Here is a 24,240-nt window from a genome sequence, read left to right on the forward strand (position 1 = left end):
CGACTTTCCTCGTTCGTCGGCGTCGTTGGTTACTTTTTTACGAACGATTTTTTGCCCAATCGATCGTTCGTCATTCGTTTTGAACGATAAAAATTGGAAGTGTGTACGCACCTATAGTCATTACATTTGGAACGGAGGCTTCCTTTAAGAAAAAAACCCTTCAGCCTGCAAATGGACACTGCCACCTTTGGGCTGAAATAGCATTTGCAGTGCTATCTGTGAATATTGTAACTGACAAATACATATACAGTATTAAAAAAAGAAAAAGTTTTAAGCCTTCGGTCAGCTTATAATAAACAATCAGAAAAGAGCGTACTAAATAAATACCAGAAATGTTTTTAAAAATACATTTATATTATTTAGAAATTGTGAATTAGTAGAAGAGTTATTGTTAAACTGAAGCTCAGCCTTTATTGCTGGTTTCACATAGTGGCAGATGTTACTTTCAGCTTCTTGAGTGAGGAACGCACATGTTGCTGTCTGTCTCAGTTACAGTTACTGCATTTTTTACTATGTGGGCTTATTGCCAATAATCAGTTTGCAAAACAAGTCTTTGGCTGGCTCAGGGCTCATGAACTAATATTCCATCAACAACTTTTTTTTTTTTTTTTTATTTGAATAGTGCACAGGAAGGTTAAGGTTTAGAAGAATTTGTCTTGCAGGTTTTTGTTCATTGCCATCTGTGCCCCTTGACTTACTCTTCCAGTGACACTGAGGACATTGCCATGATGCAAACTTTTTGCCTGTTCTCTAGGTCCAAATTTATGAACCATGAGTTATTATTATTATTATTAAACAGGATTTATATAGTGCCAGCATATTACGCAGCGCTGTAGATATAATATATAAATAAATATATATAAATAAGGATTGCAAATGACAGACTAATACAGACAGTGATACAGGAGGAGAGAACCCTGCCCCGAAGAGCTTACCCCATCTAGATGGTGTTTCATTATAAAATGGCAAAAAATACCGATTGTGGAGCTCCAGTTTGGACTCAGCAAGAGACATATTGGATGTCTGTGGAAGAACCAATTGTTGATCTCTACAGCATCATGGGAGAAGACATGCTTTTCTATGCAAGCCTCAAATCTTCTAATTCACCTCTGCAGAGAGACTCCTGGTTCTTTAGAGAAACCAAGGGCCATTCTCTGCAGCACGTCGGCAATGAACAGGTTTTTCCACTTAGGGTGTAGTTGCTTTTAAAGGACGTGAATTGTAAAACTTTGCTCACCCATTGCTTTGGTGCACCCAGAATGAATTAAGCTGATTTCAACCAATAGTTCAGTTGGGCTATAAAATCCCAGCAAAAGTCACTCAAGGTGACTGAGAACTGTCTATTTTTTACTTTTATCTTAAGGAATGTCCAAGTTATAAGAGGTCTTGGTTAAATATTAACTTATCAGTTAGTTCTATGAAGCAGGATAGCTGAATATGCGTGTGAAAAGAATGACTGGGCCCTATACAGTGACTGCAAAATATGCAGAGATCTAATAATGGACAACAAATGACAAGTTATCTGATGGCTTAATAATGGGCAGGCAACTGTGAAATGCATAGAAAGTCATTTATTAACATGGTTTTAGTGTGTCTGGTCTATAGCACTTAGAAACCAGCCTGCAATAAACTTTAAGTGATCCGATTCAAGTTGTTCTAGTTCTCAGGTGTCCAATATTTGAATGGTCAGTCATTCCTTTGGACCACCAGGCTCTGTCCCTCATTTCTTATCGATTAGGATCTTAAGTACCCTATAGACCTGAATAAATACATGGATGGTTTAGAAAGTTGGACCTCTCAAAAGTGGTATTTTACTTACAGAAGAAACCTGGTGGGTTGCCAAAGGTCAGCTCTGCTTGCTATGGCTTTAGTCAACCTAGGAATTACTTATCCCCTTATATAAATAACCAAAAAAAAGGTTGGAGAGCAACTAATGGTTGAGACCAACAAGACCCAACCATCATCGCTGAATATCAGTCTAACTCAGCCTTTTCATCATTTTCAATATGGGGGAAACCCCTAAAATAATATTTGTATTGCAATATTTTTATTGAAGTTTTGAAAAAATATTAACAAGAACTCTTTAACAAACATTTGCAATAAAAAGTACAGTGGTGGTGTAGACAAAAAACCAAAAGTAAACAACTTGAAACCATAGGAGACATCTGTGTTATATGAGAATATAAAATTCAATAACAGCCTTCAACACCCGTAATTATCACAATCCCGGTATGAAACCAGAGCAGAGGTAGAGAAATATGGAGAAATAAAAAAAAAAAAAAAGAAAATTATTACGGATAGAAGACAAGAAGATGCCTCTCTCACTTTGACCCTGACTCTTAAGACGAGACAGACACATAACTAACAAAAGGGGAAACACAAAGGGGTGTAAGGGAAGGGAAACCAAAGATGGGAAAACAGCAACAGGGTGTAGGGGGGAGAGGGGTAGAGGAAGTACTAGCAAAGTCTAAATACAAAGCAAAAATACAGGTTGAGGTCCCATAATCAGCTATTATAAACCGGTATATATTAACCATGGTTCCCAAACATCTTCAAATCTGCCCAATGAATTCTTTAAGGTATGGGTAAGTTTGTCATTTACCATGATCCAGTTCATTTTGGAGGTTATAGGTTCCAAGGGAATTGTAGGTGCCTTCCAGGCTTTAGCCAATGCAATTCTACTAGCCACCAGTAGCGTCCTAATCAGTTTTTGGGTGGGTTTCGACAATGTTGTGTCAACTTTACTAAACAATGCAGCTTCCACAGTGACCAGAATCTCCTGTTTCACCACTCTTGAAATTAAGGTAAATACTTCCTTCCAAAACCTCCTAGCCAGCGGACACGTCCACCAAATATGTACCATAGAACCCCTGTCCCCGCACCCTCGGAAGCACATAGGGGAGACAGAAGGGAACATCCTCGCCAACTTATCCGGAGTGAGGTACCATCTAAGGGCTACTTTATAGTTGGCCTCCACCACCCCAGAATTGAGATATTTTAGATAGGGCATATATCATATCCTGCCACTCCTCCAGATCCAGCACAATGCCCAATTCATTTTCCCATTCCCTCATATATCTCAATTTTTTATGCTGGTCAATTAGCACCGAGTAAATAACCGAGATTTGCCCCCTCGTGTGAGCTATAAATGAGCAAGTGCTTTCAAAAGGCGAAGAACACATGGGTTTTGGGGCTTCCCTAATTGTCCGAGAGATAAAGGAATACAGTTGTCTATAGTGGAAGTATTCCGCAGCTGGAATTTCAAATTGAGAGGATAAATGTTCCCATGTGACTATCGCTCGGACATCCATCATGTCCTTAATACGCTTAAAGCCTTTAGCGATCCACCAATGAAAATCTGCTGGATGCATTCCCGGTGGAAAGTCCGGATTGAGCCACAATGGGGTGAGAGGTTTGTGGATAGAAGAAAGTTTCGGGTGATGGCCAAATTTGTCCCAAATCTGCAAAGAGTGGGAAAGAGCCGGACACTTTACCGGGCCTCTGGTATTTTTTCTCCTCCACGTGATGGAATCTATAGATCCCACAAAGCCATCCAAGTTCTCCAGCTCAACCCATTGGGGTCTCGCACCTTGTAAAGAACTCATCGACAATTGGGCTACTTGCGCCGCTACATAGTAGTATTTCAGAAGCGGGGCTCCCAACCCTCCCAATCTTTTGGGAGTTAACAACGTGTCCTTGTGAAACCTAGCCTTCTTCCCCCCCCCCCAAATGAATTGCATCACTCTAGATTGTAGTAAACCAATCTCCTTCATAGGAACCTGCATCGGGAGTGTGCGAAATAGGTAAAGTAGTCTAGGTAATAAATTCATTTTAACAGCCGCAATTCTTCCCAGCCAAGAAGGTGGAGATAAAGACCACCTCCGGATATCCTCATAAACTTTCTTAAGCAATGGACCATAGTTACATCTGTAAAGACTATTGTACGTAGGGGTCAACTGGATGCCTAGATAATGAATAGAGTCTTTCTGCCAAATCAAAATTCCCCTGGAGCGTTAACCATATCTCCGTAGAGAGATTTATATTAAGTGCCTGAGACTTAGTTTTATTAACCATCAAACCAGAGCAAAGAGCAAAGTCATCTAGAATTTTCATTAAGTTCGGAAGGCTAAAATAATATTTGGGTCATCAGGAACCCCTTCTATAATTACTTTATCCACAGATGACAGTATATTAGCATGGTGATCTATAGGAGGAATTCCTTTTACAATGTTTGCCAGTGGGAGGAATGTCACCCATACATATAGACAAAAAGATCATTGATGTCAGATAAATTGACCTGAGAGTCATAAATTGCTCATTGCTCAAGAAACCCCTAACAACCGCTAGGGTTCCACAAAACCCTCATTGAGAAACACTGATATAAATGCTTCTTCTTAATTTTACAGTAGTGGTCAATTCTCAATGCAAATGGAGTCTTTAGGTAAAGCCAGCAAGATGATTATTTCTTGTCTTTTTAGTAAGCTATCCTGGGAGGGTATTTCCTCTCCCTTTGCAAAGAAAAGCTTTCACTTTCTGTAGTGTTTCTGCAAGGAAAAAAGACTCAAACTGCTCATTTCAGCCATCCATATGTGCAAACATAAATTATGATTTTTATATTTTTTTTACACATAATTGGGCTCCCTTTGCACAGTGACTTCTTATGACTTTCATAAAGCTAAGTGAATTATTCTTTGCAGAGGGAACATTCATTTTGCTAGGTGACCAGCCTTAGTTGGTAACCAAATACCATGTTTGGTATCGGTTTTGATGGTGATAACCAATACCAGGAAAGCAAGAATCTCAATATATTATATGTAGAAACAACACGCCCAACTGAGCCAACCCAATTAATAACCCAATAAGGAGAGACAAGAATTTGCTTTGAAGATCAAGCAGAAAAGATGGCCTTTAGTGAAATACATACACCCAATATGGCCTAATAATATCCAGAACCTTTCCATCAATTGCCCCAATACAATATGGTATTGAGTCCCGTGCAAGTGTAGCATCAATGACCTGACCACAACATCAAAAATCATTGTCAGGAAAGAGCCATCAGACCAAACAGGCCAATGACCTTGTGGAAACTTCTGTTCCATTTGTTGGAAAAAGAAAAATTGTTGACTTGATAGGTTACAATAACTCTAAAAGTTGAATGTGAACATTAAGAAGTTAGAGATTGGATCTTGAAGTCTTGTATGCATTGCCATTTGCCTTGCGCTTACCCTTCCTACAGTGCATCCTGTCGTGATTTGAGGAATTCTGCAGGAAGCAAAGCTGTAAATAACCTTAGGCACCAAAATATGGAGGACACCATGCCAAAGCTTCATCCTAGGTACACTGTGCTGTCCTTGGGAGCTGGCTTGGGCAACTCAACAGTCACCAATTCTTTGTTTTAGATCTGGTTAGGTTGGTAATTTAGCTCATAGTTGTCAAAACCAAATGCAGGGTACACATGGCTCAAACAAAGGACACGTAAGCTAAGATTGCTTGAATGTGTGCCCAGTCAAAAGAAGTTTGAAGAACCTTAGCACACTTTAAACCCAAATTCAATCCAACACCGGGACCAATAATCTTTTCTTAGTGTTGGTTTACTTTATACAACTACTACACGAATGTCAATAATTCCCAGTTAAGGAAGGGCTATCAGGCACAGTTGTTTATTTCTTGTACTACATCCAGCTGCTGACTGATATGAATACCTCTGGACATGGTGATATGACGCAGAGTCCTGAAATTTGGGAGCACAAAGCCGAGTCCAAGAAACCAGAGAAGGCTACTCAGTTTGTCTAGTGTTTTAACCCCTGGCATACCAGGAGGCCAATTCTGAGCACTCTACCTTCAAACACTGCTGCTTTTTATAGTGACCAGACCTCCCCTTTTAAGGAAGGACATTGTGTGGTGCTGGAAGTAAAGTAAATTATATTGTTTTGTAAGGCTCCTGCATTAGGCTTGTTAAATTATGTATATTTTTGAGAGATCGCTTGGTCATTGACATCCCTTTCTAAGTAAAAGAGCAATCTTCCCAGCCAAATATTACCAAGTTTAGTAAAGCAATGTAACATTAAATAAAAAAAAAAATACCATTCCAACAAATAAAATAAAGCATTCTGATCTGCAAGAAAAAAACTCTACGTTCAGCTAGTACAGGGAGGTCTTTTGCATTATTTTGTTCAGGTAAAAAAAAAAAAATATTGGTCACATGGTTTCATCTTCAAAAAAGTTGGATTTAAAAAAACTCAAAGAAAACCTGTCATGTACAATTTATCCTATACCTAGCAGAAATATAGAATAACTTCCAGTTGGTTAATAGTTACAGAAACAGCATTTTGACTACTTTTGAATGCTTACCATCTATATGAATGTTGCCTAAACCTAAAGCATTGGATAAAAAACAAGCAATTGTACAACCAAGATTTAACAATATCATTGTTCCCATCTTTTGTACCGTAAAGTTGTCAACAAGTAACTGGTTGTCAGGAGTTATGGAAATGTGATACTGTATAAATATTGGACAGCTGTCTCTCAGAGACAGAGTTAAACAACATGACCTGGGACAGGGATACTAATGGACAACCTACACCAGGCAAAATAAAGCAATGGAATAAGCTTGCTCGGGCATTACAAGTCTAGTATTGCCCCATGGTGCCCATCAGTGCAGAATCAGCACTAATGTACACATTAGCTATAGGTAATATGGTGGTTGAAGACTTGGGGAAAGACATTATAGACTGGTTCGTGATGGACCCCTCAAAAGTTGTAGATGTATATAGATGACTACTTGTTTGACATGGAGCTGCAAAGATCTTGACCATTGACAAAGAATACTTTTGGAATGTGTGAATCGAGGGAGTTTGGAAACTTGGTGTGAAAGTATGAATAAAAGCCATGGGTAGGGGCAAAGCAAGGCCCATTGGTGAGTTGCTGGATGTTGACGTGTTAAGATGTGGTAGGCTGGTTTTGTAAATCATTGACATTGTTGAAGAGGGCACAAATTATAAAATGTAGCCTTGGGTATAGACAGGGTAAGTGGATAGTTATGGACAGGTAGGCTTGGATATGAAGTCATGGTATGGACAGGGTAGAATTGAAAATGTAGCCAGGGTTATGGACAGGGTAGACTTGGAAATGTAGATATGGGTATGGAAAGGGTAGACTTGGAAATGTAGATATGGGTATGGAAAGGGTAGATTTGGAAATGTAGCCAGGGTTATAGTAAGGGTAGACTAGGATATAAAGCTATGGCTAAAGATAGGGTAGACTTGGATATGTAGGTATGGCTATAGATAGGGTAGACATGGATATGTAGGTATGGCTATAGATAGGGTAGACTATGGTAGGGGTAGACTTGGATATGCAGCCAGGGTTATGGTAGGGGTAGACTTGGATATGTAGCCAGGGTTATGGTAGGGGTAGACTTGGATATGTAGCCAGGGTTATGGACAGGGTAGACTTGGAAATGTAGCCAATTCCAAGTCTTCCCTATCTATAGCCATACCTACATATCCAAGTCTACCCTTACCATAACCCTGGCTACATATCCAAGTTCTGGTAAGGGTAGACTTGGATATGTAGCCAGGGTTATGGTAAGGGTAGACTTGGATATGTAGGTATGGCTTTTGATAAGGTAGACATGGCTATGTAGCCAGGGTTCTGGTAAGGGTAGACTTGGATATGTAGCCAGGGTTCTGGTAAGGGTAGACTTGGATATGTAGCCAGGGTTATGGTAAGGGTAGACTTGGATATGTAGTTATGGTAAGGGTAGACTTGGAGATGTAGCCAGGGTTATGGACAGGGTAGACTTGGATATGTAGCTATGGCTATAGATAGGGTAGACTTGGATATGTAGCTATGGGTATGGAAAGGGTAGTCTTGTTTTAAATGTACAGATGTGGGTGAAGATAGTCAAAAATTGTTTAACCCTGGAGGACATACCAAAGGACTGTTCATATAGACAACCTAAAGCAAAAAGCAAAGTCAACATAAACTTCATAAATTAGAAATTGAGAATGTTATCTATATTTAGATGTTCAACTATTTGCTAGAATAAGTTTATTCTAAAAATCTATGACTTTACCCACCTCCTCCATTTTTGTAGCACAGGTAGGGGAATCTCCAAACATTTCCAAGTCCAACAGCAAAGCCCACACACGACATGATAAAATCCATCTGCCGGGTCCAAGTATCTCTTTCAGGAATGGCTTGCCGGCTGTTTTGGGGATACATGATACCCCCTTTGATGGATCCATTGTGACACGAGTCAGTGTGTCCATTCACGCTCGGTATGAGCTGTCCATTTTTCTCCTCCAGGTTCACTTTGTAGCTGCCGTTATCCAAGGACAATTTCCTCTTCTCCATCGTTCAAGTTGCCGGTACTTAACCCAAAAAGAACGGCTCGCCCCACCTGTCTCCTACCTCCCCCTTTCTTTCCGCTAGCACCTGCTTGTGGACCAGAGAACCTTTTAAAAATTAAATATCAAATAATACTTTTTTAAAAAAATTGCAGCAGATTAAAAAAAAAACAGTTTGGCAATTAAGTAAAAAAAAATAAAATTGTAAAAAAAAAAAAAAAAAAAAAAGGAAAATAAAGAAAGAGGGGTCAAAGGAAAGGGGAGGGGGGTAGGATTCAGAAACCGTCCACAAAGCACTTAAAGGTGAGCCGAAAGTATCTCATGGGTTACAGCGGCGGATGGCGAAGAGGATGAAAATCTGGGGGGATGAGGGAGATACCGGTGCCCCCCGTAAGGAAGCCAAAACTGCAGTGTAATCGAGTCCGCTATGAGCTAGATGACAATTGTGCAGCAAGGATTTCTGAAGTGTGCACTTCTGTACCCTGAGGCTTAAAAGCAGAGCCTGGATGAAGTCACTGAGCTGCACTCCTCCTCCCTTACCCTCCCTCTGCACTGCCTTGTACTTTATTCCTTCTTCATCAGCTGCTCTTCCCCTGCCAGCATCACACCCAATGCCAATGCTTCTGCTTTGCTTGCCTTCCACGCCTCTCCTCCATTGCTCTGCCCGCCTCTCCTCCATTGAACCCATTCAGACAGCTGAGTAAATCCTGTCCTATGGTGCTGTCAGTGACAGAAGGAGAAAACCCTCACATGGTTACTATTTTGGGAAGTACATGCAAGGAGCTGAATACACAGAAAAAGGAAGAGGGGGAAGCTGAAAGAAAAACCTGGCCTGCACTACAAGTCTCAGCATGCACTACTATTCCAGAGATGGAATAATGCAGCTCTGTATTCAGTAATACATTGTTTTATTAAAAAGTAGATCAAAAGGTCCTTGCACAGCAGGGCTGCAGTATGAGTGCAAGAAACAGCACAACAGGAGCATGCTGACAGGAGGGGAGAACAAGAGAGGTGCAATGCTATATGTTGGCTCTGTACACTTCCTAAACTCTTGAAAGGCTTCTGAATCTTTTCAGATAACAGTTCAGCATTGACGTCCTCATTATATTGCCAGTACAGCTCAGCTTGATGACCTTCAGCTATTGTCAAGGTTATTTCAAGGTGACAGCAATGACACCCGCTCATGACCTGGATAGCCTTTGAGCATTGGAGGATTGCAGTGGCAATGACTCCAATAACTCTACTATGTGTCAGAGCTGTATAAATTCCCAGGATGCATAAACCTACCTACACATCAGGTAGGTATGTGCACACCAGGGTTTGTACATTTCACATTCATCAGGCTCTGACCTCATTACTCATAAGGAAGCTTGCAGTGTTTATCCGTGCCAGTCTTTCCTCACCTCCATATCTCTGTTGGACGTGAGCACAAACAAATATTCCAGGCTTTTGTCATGGAATTTCCCTGCACATATCGCACGTTTAACAATATTCCTACACACTGCCAATGGAGATTCATTGTCACCAACCCTTCCTTTGCCTGTGATAATTTATTTCAATTGCAGTTATTCAGAAGCAGTGCTGATTGCGCTATCTTTCATGCAGGCAGCTTGTAGAATGACAGCTTATGAACAGACACGTGGACGAAAGAAATATGTGACATCAATGTGTTTATAGGTAAACAGCTTAATGTAATCTGTGGCTCCGTTGTGCTTGGCTGTGTTTGTACTATAAATCAGCAGCTTGGGGGTACAGTAGCCAATGGGAAGTAAATTAACTATTTGCATTTCTCCATCCACTATAATAAAATAAAGAATAATCCTCCTATGCGATAACTAAGATACAACCAAGGAAATTCTACAATAGGAAATCAAAGCAGCCACAGGGTAAAAAAGCCTGTCCCCTGCCAGCATGATGCTGAATAGGACCATTGCTCTCTATGTGGAAAAAGCAGCATCTTGGCAGAGGTCTGACACACCCCTGAGGAGTCAAAGCTAGAGCTCTCCAATCAGCAGGGAGCAATAAATCTGTGGTGTTATTGATGTTATCCAACAGGGGGCGTATAAGACCTCTGTGCACATAAGGTGCACTCTATGTGGAAAAAGCAGCATCTTGGCAGAGGTCTGACACACCCCTGAGGAGTCAAAGCTAGAGCTCTCCAATCAGCAGGGAGCATTAACTCTGTAGTGTTATTGATGTTATCCAACAGGGGGCGTATAAGACCTCTGTGCACATAAGGTGCGCTAGAGCTCTCCAATCAGCAGGGAGCATTAACTCTGTAGTGTTATTGATGTTATCCAACAGGGGGCGTATAAGACCTCTGTGCACATAAGGTGCGCTCTATGTGGAAAAAGCAGCATCTTGGCAGGTCTGACACACCCCTGAGGAGTCAAAACTAGAGCTCTACAATCAGCAGGGAGCATTACCTCTGTGGTGTTATTGATGTTATCCAACAGGGGGCGTATAAGACCTCTGTAAAAGCAGTGACAGGGAAGAAAGGCCTGTTCCCTGCTAGCATGATGCTGAACAGGATCTTTGCCCTGGAAACAGCTTCTTTGCAGAGGTCTGACACTCCCCTGAGGAGTCAAATCTAAAAGTTTTCGAGTCAGCAGGGAGCATTGGCTTTGCAGTGCTTTTAGTTTATATCAAAAGGCACATGTCAGACTTCTGCAAAAGTAGCCACAGAGTAGTAAAGCCTGTCCCCTGCCAGCATGATACTGAACAGGACCCTTACTACCTATGTGGAAACAGAAGCCTCTTTGCAAGGGTCTGACACACCCCTGAAGAGTTGAGCTAGAACTATCCAATCTGCAAGGAGCATTAGCTTTAGCTTTTAGCTCTAATCCGGAAGGGGGCTCTGTAAAAGCCCCTGAAGATTCAGCCAATCAAAATCGCACCCTGTGCATTTGGAACCTGCGAACAAGACTGTTGTAAAATTAAACTGCGCTAGGACTTTATCAACCAGTGTTGCCCCCTCCCCCGTTACAAGAAGGGTAAAATGGCAGGATAAAGAGGTAATAAAACAATGGAGGCATTTATATTCTGATCGCCATTATAATGATGCATTTTTACTTTGGTGCCCATTACTGTGGCCTCTATACTGTAATTACCCTGAATTGGGGACCCGAAGCATTGCATTGGTGATCATGTGGCCTACAGAAGGCGATCTGTTCGGTGCCCATCATGCTGGCAGTAGTTGCAAAAGAAGTGACTGCCAGCTGACGATAAAAATTAACGATCACATCAGCTGACTGCTGCTTTTTATAAACGCAACGATGGCATGAGCGCCATTATTTATGCCGACATAAATTTATAAATGGCGGCCATGAAAAAAAAATCTGCTTCAATTCCTTCGACACACTGCATCACATAAATCATTGTTTTTTTTGCATCCTTAATTGCGTCATTAGTTGCATCTTCAAACCCCCTCAGTTGCTCCATGTACAGGTTTGCGGCATCCAATGGGTTACACATTGCAGCAATGCTGATAGGGATTTCATGGTGCAGCGGCCCCCTGGGCTCCCAGTGACATTTATCATGGGGCCCAGTTCAGGTATCCAGCTTTGTGTCCCTGTCACCGATGAGGACGTGCAAGGATTTGCACAGAAGGATGGGGGGGGAGGTTGTTCATCGCATGGATGGCTGGCCATGCTGCAGAATGGTCAGGTGATGGAGCTGCTGCATTGTCGTCCATATGGTGCGTTACAGTGACGTCAGGGACCACAGCAAGGACTCCGCTGGGTGAATATATCATAGACGGGGGACAAGGTCAGCCTGCATCTGCTTGCAAATAAATCAATGGGACCAACAGATCTCTTAGCTTGAGAAGTAATAATTACCCAGAGGATATATTGCCCCCTGGATGGTCAACGTAGGGGGGGGGGAATAAAATAAAAGCAACCTGCCCTGGTCATGGAGCAGCCATGGTGGGACTGCTGTTCAATGCTAGGACAAGGTCCTTTGGCACCCAATGGTCATCATTCCCCCTCTACCCCTATGAACAGTAAACCACCCCATACATGTCCGGTTCCAGGCTTGGGTAAACTGGGCCATTGCCAAGGACCCTCACCTTCTCCAGGGCACCAAATTACACAACAGCAGGGGGGGGGCAAGGAGCTGAAATGTTGTACATTTCGGGTCCTCACTCTATATTTGCACAAAAGCCGTTATTTAAAAAAAAATAACATCTCAGACCTCAGCAAAGGGTGCAGGTTTTGCACATTTTTGGCATCCCCTGCCTACTAAGGTGTCCTTTTTTCCCACTATTTAACCTAGCTCTAATGATTTGCCATAAAAAAAGTGACTTTAAAAGTGATGTTAGGTACACACATACTAAGAAATATACATGTCAGTATGGATGCTTGCAAAAAGCATAAAATAAATAACAATGTCTTTTCTGTTTTCTTTTCTCTGGAAGGACAGAGCCATCTTTGTTCAGATATCATCCAATTGCAGCATCAATTTCCTGCACTGTGATGATGATAGTCATGTAATTTGTGGTATCTATGCAGGTCAGTGTTCACAAATGTCTGACATAGATCAGCCCCTGTTGCACCCTGCCACCCGGTGATTGGCTACAAATTTACAATCGTACAGTCGGGTCACTGAAGAAAAGGAGACTTAAAAATGTTTCCTCAAACCTGCAGCTCATAGATGCAATCATTGCCAACTAGACAAATCACCTGGCTGCCACTCTTTGACCTGCTGATGTAAAAATCCATCACACTCCAAGAAGGCTGCTCCTTTTCTATCAGTCTGTGACCAGCCATTGTAAAAGTTCATCACACCCTCTCAGTTCAACCCCCTCCTGCAAAAATCTGCAACCTGTTGGGGTAAATATTTAGCACATTCAAACACTTATGAGCCCCACTACTGTGCCAGTGATCAAAGGGGGACTGAGGAAATGCCGCCTGCAACAAAGTGATGATTGTGTATTGGTTGAGGAATGGTACTAGAAAATGGACAATAAAGCCATCACATCCATAATATGACCTTTTAATATTGTACCATACTCCAATTGCCCCACTTAATGCACCAGCATTTCAACATTTTACAATAGGCAGTACTGAAATGCTCAGCAGAATCACTCCGTCAGTTAGCTTAAGACTATGCATTGGTAACTGCATGGAAATTTCCAACTATTAGACTTATAAGACAACCAATCAATAATCAATAAGGAATTACATGCAAAGCTTTTCACCGTTCACTGTACGCACAGCTTCTAAAATTGCTGAAATGGCGCCACCTGGAGGCTATATCAGATCTGGCCCTTTATATGATAGTACTTTTGTTACTGCTGCTTACAAAAATGTGTTGGTATAAATTTTTTTTAGACCTTTTTTAGTAATTTTAATTGAAATTAATTCCGGCATTTTTCCCTTTTTTATGCACTGCTGCTTTATAAATGGACCCTGAAATACTACAACAATGCAGTCATTTTAGTGCCAAGAACCCAGGGCTAAAACCAAAAATAATCCCTGCATCCCTTGACACACATACTCATCAGCCTTAACCTAACCCTTAGGCTAAGTACACATGTGCAATAATTGTTATTGTAAAGGATCTTTCACTATTTTACCAATGACCAAAGACTGCACGATGCATGAACGAGTGCTGTACATACATCACCATTCTAAACTATGGAGAGAAGGACAGAGAGACACCCCGCTGCACTCTTTCCCCTTCACTTGTATTATGATCTTTTGCCGTCCATCGTCAGTGGATCTGACAGGACCGTTGTTTGGACGATGGACGACGAGCGCTGAATACGTGCAAAATCCAATATCAGCTATTTGCCGATTATCAGACGAGAACCATTGCACGTTTGTATGTAGCCTTAGGCTGACCCTCTACAAATGTACCCGAAATTTACCTCCCCATTACCCTTTACCCAACACTAAACCCTTACTTGTAACACTTACCCAGGTCCTAATGATAAAGGAAATCTGGGGTAAATGAGGCTACTAATAAAGACTTCTTTTTCATAAATGACCAGTTTCCAGGCTGGTATGTCAATGCTGTGGTTTCAGTACTAAAATGTTGCCTTCCTCCCATGCTGCTGAAGAATCTCAACCAGTGTTCCCTCAGAGGTTCTTAGAGGTCCTTGAGTTTTGGCCTTAAAGTGACCTCCCAACTGATGGAGCCTCCAAAGTTCCAGATTTACACCATTTGCCAATTGGGTGAAACCAGTGGTCTTAAGTTGTGTAGAAGGGTGGCATTGTGACCAACACCTACCATTAGGTCCTATTGGTAATGGAAACCTAACCTGGGGTAAATATGAGGCTACTAATGAAGTTTTTTTCTGGTATGCCAATGCTGTGGCTTCGGTACTAAAAACCTGGCCAGTGAAAACATTTTTAAAGCTGCCTTCCCCCCATTCGAATGAAGAATCTCTTGAAGACATTCTCAACCAGGGTTCCTCCAGAGGTTTCCTAAGCTAAGTGACCACCCAGCTGATGGATCCTTCATAGTTATATATCATACTACCATTTTACAGGTAGGTGACCAGTGGTCTTTCATTTGTCTAGAAGGGAGGAATTTTGACCAACACCATAAAGGGTATTCTAACCTCAATATCACCATAATGGAGGTGTTCTTCCCACCTACTTTCAATGATTCAATAGACCCAAAATTTCAAGGGTTCCTCCAGAGGTTCTTAGAAGTTCCTTAAGTTTTGACCTCCCAACTTACGGAACCTTTTGTAGATCCAGATATACAACCTTTGCCAGCTGGATGACACCAGTGGTCCAATGGTTGTCAAGAAAGGTGCCATTGACCAACACCTACTGTTGGGTCCTAATGGTAAAGCAAACCTAACCTGTGGTAAATATGAAGCTACTATTGAAGATTTCCTCTTCTTAAATGACCGGTTCCCTGGCTGGTATGGCGATGCTGTGGCTTACGGTATTAAAAACCTAACTCCGGCCAAGGAAATAAATTGAGAAATTAAAGTTGACTCCCCCCTCCCCCCATGTTGATGAAGAATCTCAACTACGGATCCGCCAGAGGTCCTTAGAGGTTCCTTGAGTTTTGACTGATTGACCTCCTAACTGATGGAACCTTCATAGTTCCAGATTTACCACCATTTGCCAGTTTGATGATATCAGTGGTATTTCATTTGTCTAGAAGGATGGAATTTTGACCAGCACTTTCCGAATTATCACCATAATAAGGATGTTTTTCCCACTAACCCTCAATGATTTAATTTTATCAGGAGGCCCAAATTTATTTCAAAGTTTCCTCCAGAGGGTTTTGGAGGTTCCTTAAGTTTTGGCTAAGTGACCTCCCAATTGATGGAACCTTTCTTAAATTCAGATATACCACCTTGCTGGATGACACCAGTGGTCCTTAAGTTGTCTAGAAGGATGCCTTTGTGACCAACACTTACCATTAGGCCCTATTACCTATTGGTAATAGAAACCTATCCTGGGGTAAATATGAAGCTACTATTGAAGATTACTACATACATGACCAGTTGGCTTAGGGTGTTCTTCCCACCGACCCTCAATTATTTCATTTTATAAAGGTATCCCTGAACCCCGAAATTTATTTCAAGAGTTTCTCTAGGATACAAAGGTTAAGAAAGGCTGACCTAGTGTGTTTTAGAGGATGGGCACTATTGGTCCATCCGACCCAACAGTCGAGCTGTGATGACCAATCTGCCAAATCTGCTCTCTTTGCCCATCTCAACTTGGTCTTGATGCCCATGTCACCCTCTAGCCCATGTCAACATGCATGCACTGTAGTGCAGAACCCACAGCCACAAGATCAAGATGGGATCTATTCACTGGTGGTCATATTCCAATGCTACAGTGAGGACCAGACTACTAGGAGAACCTGCAACAGCTATGCAGATAGGGAGTTTTGCCACCAACCTGACTGAGTGACCACCAAGGAACACTCACCTCAATCCTCCATCCTTCAGTCCATCTTTGCCACCAGTTCCAGCTGTGATGACCATTCTACCCAAGCTGCTCTCCTTGCCCATCTCAGACTAGTCTTAGTGCCACCATTCTTGCCTACATCAACATGCCTGCACTGTTGTGCTGGATCAACAGGACCAGTCAGACATAGGCAAAGATTGGTCTTCACAGTTCGAATGGTGGATTGGATGGACTGATGGTGAATTAAGGTAAGTATTGCTCTGTGGTTGCCTATTCCCTAGTACAAAGTACACACTAGATCCACCTTTCTCAACCTTTGTATCCTAGAGGAACTCTTGAGTCACTGAGCCAGAGCTCAGGACTATATCCAAGTATAAAGTAACCTCCGACATCGGATGAGTTTGGCTAACCATTCATGTGTTGAATCAACCCATGTACCTGTGAAAAGGACAGAAATTGTAGAACAAATTCAGTTTTGGACATCCTGTAATTGCCTGGAGGTATCCACAGACATTTAAGTGTATTCTTTGACATACAATCTCTTCCTAGTCCCACCATTATCAGCCAAGTCATTAAATTATAGTCAATGGTGTAAATATAACCATACACAAAATGCAACTGCTAAGTGGTCAAGTAGCGTTGGAGGCCCAGTACTGTCTGGATGTAGAATAATATATGCCGTTTCCAATACCAATCATCTAAATGTTTTTAATATTTATGAACTTAACTAATTACATTGAATGCATTTATTATTACGAATGTACTAGAAACCTTTAAATGAAGGCAACAAAAGCAATTCTGATTTTATATCAACAGAAGGTTCACCTTGGAGATGGGGAACAGAAATGGGACCACTAAATGGTTATGTTGTGGTTATCATAATATTAATTTCAGATGTTATAAACATTGTGGGTTAAAAAAAAATTGCACTGAAAGGAGAATATATTACTTACCACCTCCATTCTTGTAGCACAGATAAGGAAACCGCCAAACATTGCCTAGGCCAACGGCAAACCCTATACAGGACATCATGAAATCCAAAGGCTTTGTCCATGTGTCTCGAACTGAAGGAGCTTTAGCGCTTGTGGTTCGTTCTTCATCTTTCTTCCAACAGGAATCATGGTCTTTCCTTTGACTTAATTCTTTGGAGCCATTAGTACTACACATGTCTTCCATGTTCACCCTATAACTAATGGTTTCCACCTCCATTTTGGACTTCTTCATCCTGAAGGACACTATATCTTCTTTTTGCTGTAGATGATACTTGGAATGGTAGCTGAAAATGAACAAATGGTACTTAGCTGATGGCACAACAAGTTCTCCCTGTATTTAAATAAATATGAACACTTGGCAGGGACAGCCTACAGTGTATGGGGAGAAGATGACCCGACACAGCTGAATGAGATCGGTGACCAACCTGTCTTTTAAAGAACTGTGTGTGGGAGGTCTTCAATGTCCACACCCAATACCTTCCTCCCAGTCTAATTTAAATAGGCACTGGCCCCAAAAATAGTTTTTCTGGCAGCTAGACAGGGCTGTACAAACAGATTAAATAAGTTAATCAACATGCATACAATAGTACACATGAAGTGCACTGTATTGTACACAAGCCAGGTACTTACAATAAGTAGTGGGGGGGTTACTGCTTGTTATTTGTCAAAATGTCAGTCAGTTTTTATCAATATATAAAAGTATAAGGAGAATGGATGATGAAATAGTGTTTTAATTTCTCCAAAATTTTGGCAAAAGTGGAATAAAATTTTGGTAAAATGCACTGGAGGCAATAAGGAATGGGAAGGTAGGCTGTGCAATTGGCTTTAAAAAGCTCCTGAAATTATTCAGAATTAACTACCTATCCTGGACCTGTTTTGCCTCCAAAATCACCCCTTATAAGTTTAGTCTTAAATTTTGGTATAATGCATTGAAGGCAATAAGGAAAGTAAGTTGGATCGGGTAGACGTCATTCAATGTCTATAGTTGTCTTGAAACATTAAGATCACATTTTGAAAAAAAAAAACATTCCCTCCTGCTATACCCTATAATATAACTAAAGGTCCATTCACATGTTATATTTGCAGTGTTTATATTATTCTTGGTTTCCACTCGGTCAGTTCAGTTGTCCCATTCAATGATCCATCACACTGGGTCATGTAATTTAGTGATTACTAACTAGGACTATAATAGTTTTGGCAGAAGGATGCCCCTGCTCATCCTCTCCCTCCCTCTATTCGGTAGAGTTTTTAAAAAAAATTTAAGTATTAAAAATATTAAAAGGATAATTCATCCTTCATTCCCATTGTGTATGGAAAGTTCACCATGCATTGGATGTTGTATTGATCAGATGTTGTATGTCTCATACCAATTGATTGAACATTTTCACCCAATCAAATCAATCTATAATTTAATTGTTTATCTGCTACCAACATAATCACATAATCTTTGGAAGGTGGCAGACTTACCCTTCTGAATGAGAATTTACAGTGAGGACCACCCACTGATATAATTACTTGATTGAATAAATGACAATAGATGTGCATTGTGAGCTGAACAATAGCAAAGGGTGATTAAAAGTACAGTAAATAGGAGCTGCTAATATGAATTTCATTATTATTTCCTTGTATTAGGAAATCACAATAGTTGGAAATGATTTATTTATTTAGCCACCATGTGTACAGCAGCATGGAACAAGATGAACTATACACATGTGTTGCTGTATAACGGACAGTCACCACATATCTTACAGTGGGAATGCAACCTAAATCTTTTTATTAGAACAAAAGACAATATTTTATATAATTTGGAAATCTCTGCTCATCTAGTCTTGTTTTGGAAAGCAGTGTAAAGGTGAAAACTCAACTTTATGAATGCCAATAAGTGTAGCATTCATATGGGATTTGTTTGTATCATATGCACATCTTTTTGCACAAGCATTGTGTTTCATTACATCAAAATAAACCTGGCTATACACTGGTTGGTTTTACCATTTTTTTTAGAAGCCTGTTCATCCCTTACATTGAACCAACCATAAATTGACTGAGAATTTGGAAATTCGGCCAACCAAAAGTGAACAATATCAAGAGTAGAAGTGAAAGAACCAAGTTCCATCAGGTCTAAATTGTAAAATTATTTCACTAGTTATTAATACTTCTTTAACTGTTTTTTCTTTGGAGCAAATTTTTTAGCATGTTGGAGTGCCCATTGACTATTAGATCGGATATAGAACAAGTTGATCAAATCCAAAGCCAATTAAATAAAGTCAGACTGTGAGTTTTTGATTTGGTTGTGCCTATTGCACCATGATCTTTCAATGGCATGCGAGAGACCCTCTGATCTCAATAAAAGGGCTCATAGACACATGTGGGCTTTGGCAGAATCCAACTGACCTCCTGTACATGACATCACCGCTCCTGGTCAGTCTATCCTTGGCCAGGGAGCAGATTTTGCTTGTTAAACACAAGCAAGCATAAAGCTGCGTACACACCTGCAATTTTTCTCGTTGGAAAGGATCTTTCACGATCCTTTCCAACGAGAAAAGACTGCACGATGCATGAACGATGCTGTACATACAGCACCGTTCATGCTCTATGGAGAGGGGAGGGGGAGAGCGACGGAGCGGCACCCTGCTGCGCGCTCTCCCCTTCCCTTTCATTAGGATCGGTCGTCGTCCATCGTCCATGGATCCGCCAGGACGGTCGTCGGACGATGGACGACGACCGACTGTACACACGGCAGATTTTCGCCCGATAATTGGCCGATACCGATTATCGGGCGAGAAAAATTTGCCGTGTGTACGCAGCTTTAGAAGTACAAATAGATGATCCTACAAATGATGCCATTGTCATTTCTATCATGCAAACATGGGATGCTTGCAAGACATAGAGAAGAATTGGGTTGCTGGTAGTAGTTGAAAGAGTAGAGCTGTAACAATTGTAGCCACAGCCATCCATCCAAAGGGACACTGTTCCTAGGTGTTGGATCCAGGCTGGGGGAGAGGTCCCCAACCCCAGGTCTGGGGCCCACTAGTGGGCCGTGGCCAACTGACAGGTGGGCCGCATTTCCAACCGGTGCACCCACCAGTGGGGTCAGGAGACGGACCCCACTTTGGGGCACACTGGCCACAGGCCCGGACCATGTCTCTTAAAAACAATGCAGGCTCAGGGAGGTGGGTGGGTTGTGACCTGCAATGGGAGAGTGGGTTCTGGTATCATGATGTCACTCTGGGTGACACATGGCTCCCTGCGCATGTGCAGTTCAGAGTCCGTGCAGTCAGTTGTCTGTGACCTTCTAAAGGTTGGGGTCCACTGGGCTAGGACACAGGGACATCTATAAATGCCAGTGGCTCTGCCAACTCTGTCTGGCTACCTGTGGCTGCTGTCGCCCAGAAGGTGAGGGACACCTATGAGGTCCAAGAGGGCTGCCAGCATCTCTCTTTTACTTGCCATGTCTCTGCCAGCATTTGGCATGTGGGGTGGGACATGGGACTGATGTGTCATTAAAACAGTGACACTGGTTGCCCTCCAACTCCAGTGCACAAATACTGCTCCTATTCCCAGTCCCCATCTTCCCAACTGTGGGGTAATTAAAGTAAATGTAATTTTATTTTATAATAAATTTAGTCCAGGCAATAACAGACTTTCCTCTGCTTTATTTGTACTGTCCACTCATTGTTCTGTCCATTCAATTCATTACAGATAAGCATGAAAAATAGTTCTTTGACTGGGAGGCTATTGAATATAGTTAAATACAGACATTGGTTTAAATATATGTGAGAGCAGATGGTTTGGAGATTAATCCTGGCTCCAAGCCTATCTATATTAAACCGAGTTAATGAGGGAAAAGATTAACCTGCAGATTGCCATAGAGACATAGAGACATTTATCTGTTTGCTAAGTGTACATTAATGAAGTTACCTATTGTCAGAGAGAAATTCTTAGGCTCATGTTTGGTATCCCTGCTGAAGCAGGTAAATATATTGTATGCACTGTAAACTGTACATATATATTGACATAAATTTATGTGGAGTACAAGCGTGGACTATATTTTCAATATTGACTGGGTTGTTCTGAAGGTAAAAGGGGGGTTACCTTCAGAACGGCCCAGTCCATATTGAAATTATAGTATCACACCTAAATGCAGATTGTTGGCTGCATATCCATGATGAAAATCTTCCATTCCGCCACATCCCAGGAATGCTTTGTTGGATTGACATTGGGTGACTGGAGTTCAATGAACCTAATGACATCCTCAAGAAACCAGTTTGAGATTTTACCTATGGGACATGGCATGTTACCATGCTGGAAGTAGCCATCAGAAGATAGGGACATTGCTGTCATAAAAGGGGGGTCATGGTCACCAATAATACCAAAGTAGCTGTGGCATGTAAATATGCCCAGTTGGAATTAGGGGGTTCAAAGTGTGCCAAGAGCATATCACCTACAGCATTACATTAGCACCAGTTTGAACCGTTGATACAAGGCAGGAAGAGCACATGCTTTCAGATTTGGTGCCAAATTCTGACCCTAGCATCCAAATGTTGCAGCAGAAATCAGACTAGACAACATTTTTCTAATATTTTCTTGTCCAATTTTGGTCCATGTGAATTGTGGTATTAGGTTCCAGTTCTTAGCTGACAGTAGTGAACCCGGTTGTGTGTTCAGAGATACTTTTCTTTGGGTTACTTTTGTTTAGCGTACACCAGTCTGTCCATTCTCCTCTGGCTTCTGCCATCAACAAGGCACTTTTACACTGAGAACTACCACTTAATGGATATTTTTCATTTTTAGACCATTTGCTATAAATCCTGGAGATGGTTGTATGTTAACTTCCCAGCAGATTAGCAGTTTCTGAAATAGTCATATCATTCTGCCATGCATTAACAATCATACTACTTTAAAGTCACCTAAATCTCTTTTCCTTTGCATTCTGATGCTCTGTTAGAACATCAGCAGGTCAATTTGACAATATCTATGTGCCAAAATGTATTAAATTGCTGGCATGTAGTTGCTGATAAGCAGTTGAATAAGTGTAATAAAGTGTTGAGTTCATATATTGTGGACAGTGTTTTATTTATCTTTAGTGAATCCTACTAGTAAGATCCTTGAGGGTCTGCATCAGTTATGCACATTATAAGGGATTACATCATCCTTATTTGATCTTTGGCTATTTTTTTAGTTAACTAGCATCCAAACCTGTGGACTGTGGGCCTGATGCAGCGTTTGATTGCCTTTAATCAGCCCTTGGGCCAATATTTCTCCTATTGCCATCAATAATGGACCAATATTTCTTCCCTTTACATTTATGATAGGCCACTATTCCTCTCATTGAGACCAATGATAAGACACAATGCCTCCCATTAATGAAGGGGTAGAACTCCTCCATGTGATACCAACGATTGTCCTCTTTTTGATACCTAGGGTCCCCATTACTCATCTCATTGATACCAAGGAAAAAGTACCATTGCTCCTGTTGAAACCAAAGGATAAGGCACCATTCCTCCTCCTGACACCAGTCATGGGACACTATTTCTCCTCCATGATGTAGCATATTCACTCTTCCCACTAATCTCAAACTTTAAACCATTACTTTCCTTATTACACTGCTCACCTACCCTGAATCATTGTTTAATGCCACTGCCCCCAAAGTCTGAACAACAATGAATTGACCCTTTGCTTGGAAATTTTGAGAACCCCTGTTATTGGCAATGTAGTTTGAAGAGCTTGAACAAACCAAGCTGGGCAGGACACAATACCTAGTGAACATTACCAGAACTGGGGATTTTCAAAAAATGTTAGCAGAGTATCCAAAAATCCAGACCATGACTCTTCCAATACTTCCACTCTAGTTAGAGAAAAGATAGCATGTTTTGGTGGATTGATATTTTTGAACCATGACCCCATTCATATCTAATAGATGAACCCCTGACAGCCCTGTTGAGTCCTTGAGGTTCTAAGTTTCCAAAAAATGGAATACATGGTCACTGTTTAACTCTTAAACTACCTCATCATGAAAGTAATAAAACTTCCATCATTGTCCTTATCTAAACAATGCTAGTTGCCTGGAGATTTCCTACTGCATATATTGGTATTAACCATAGACCCAGGATAGTGTACTTTAAAGTGTTGGAATCCATGACCTTGTTCCACTGCAGCATAACAAAGGGCACTAAGACCATTATGACAGCCAGGGAACAAACAAAATGGAGGCCAACAGTGGCAGCCTCAATAACCTTCCATGAAAGGTCTACTTTAAATACCTTTTAGAAAATCTAATACCCAATATAAAAGAAGCTGGACATAGGTAAGTTTCAGGCTTCCCATAAACCTAACAAGGCTGTTGGCTGTGCAGGCATGACCCTGCCTCCTCCCCACATATACATTTCTTGAAAAACATGAATGCTAGCCTCTGCTGAAAATGCTTGTTAAAGGTATGGATAGTAGTGGAGAGGTAATGACATAGCAAAATGCTACTGATGAAGGCCTACAGCTAACAATACATGTTTTTGCAATAAAGAGTAATGAAGAGGAAATGATACAGGCAAAATCTATTGGTACAGGCTTATAGTTGAGTATTCATGTTTATGCATTGCACGAGTGGTGGAGGAGGAGTATTATTGGCAAAGGCCACCTATTTGAGCATATAGTTGAGTATTAATGTTTATTCTAAACAGAGCTTTAAAGGGGGGAGAGGTGTAGGCAAATGCTACTGGTCAGAAAACAGTAGGGTTCGGAAAAAATTTTTGGAAAATATACCCAATTAATTTCTTTCCTTAGGGGTGATCATCAGACAGACTTTTCCTACCATATGAGACAAATTAGGGCAGCATAGGGCTCTAGGCAACATTGATAGTTACTTTGCCCCACTTCCCTACCCTTCCCAACCCTTTCAATTGACATTCCCAGGGATTACAATAGACACTTTTAAACAACTCTTTGTATAGCACCATTGGACACAAACTGCTCACTAGCACATCCTCCCTGGTGAACTGATACTTGGTTGCTTATCTTCAC

The 24,240-nt window shown here is 41.2% G+C and overlaps 1 protein-coding gene across 1 annotated transcript in view; it reads right to left on the reverse strand.

The window, feature by feature from the left end:
- SLC6A8 (solute carrier family 6 member 8) overlaps positions 1 to 8,955 on the reverse strand; it is a 56,477-nt gene extending 47,522 nt beyond the window's left edge. The window contains exon 1 of the mRNA XM_072431147.1: positions 8,082 to 8,955. Within this exon, the coding sequence (XP_072287248.1) occupies positions 8,082 to 8,358 (277 nt within the window). The 5' untranslated portion in view covers positions 8,359 to 8,955. The remainder of the gene's footprint in view (positions 1 to 8,081) is intronic.
- Between the last annotated feature and the right edge of the window lie 15,285 nt (positions 8,956 to 24,240).

Source organism: Pyxicephalus adspersus, chromosome Z (assembly GCF_032062135.1).
Source record: "Pyxicephalus adspersus chromosome Z, UCB_Pads_2.0, whole genome shotgun sequence".
In the NCBI taxonomy this organism is placed as follows: domain Eukaryota; kingdom Metazoa; phylum Chordata; class Amphibia; order Anura; family Pyxicephalidae; genus Pyxicephalus; species Pyxicephalus adspersus.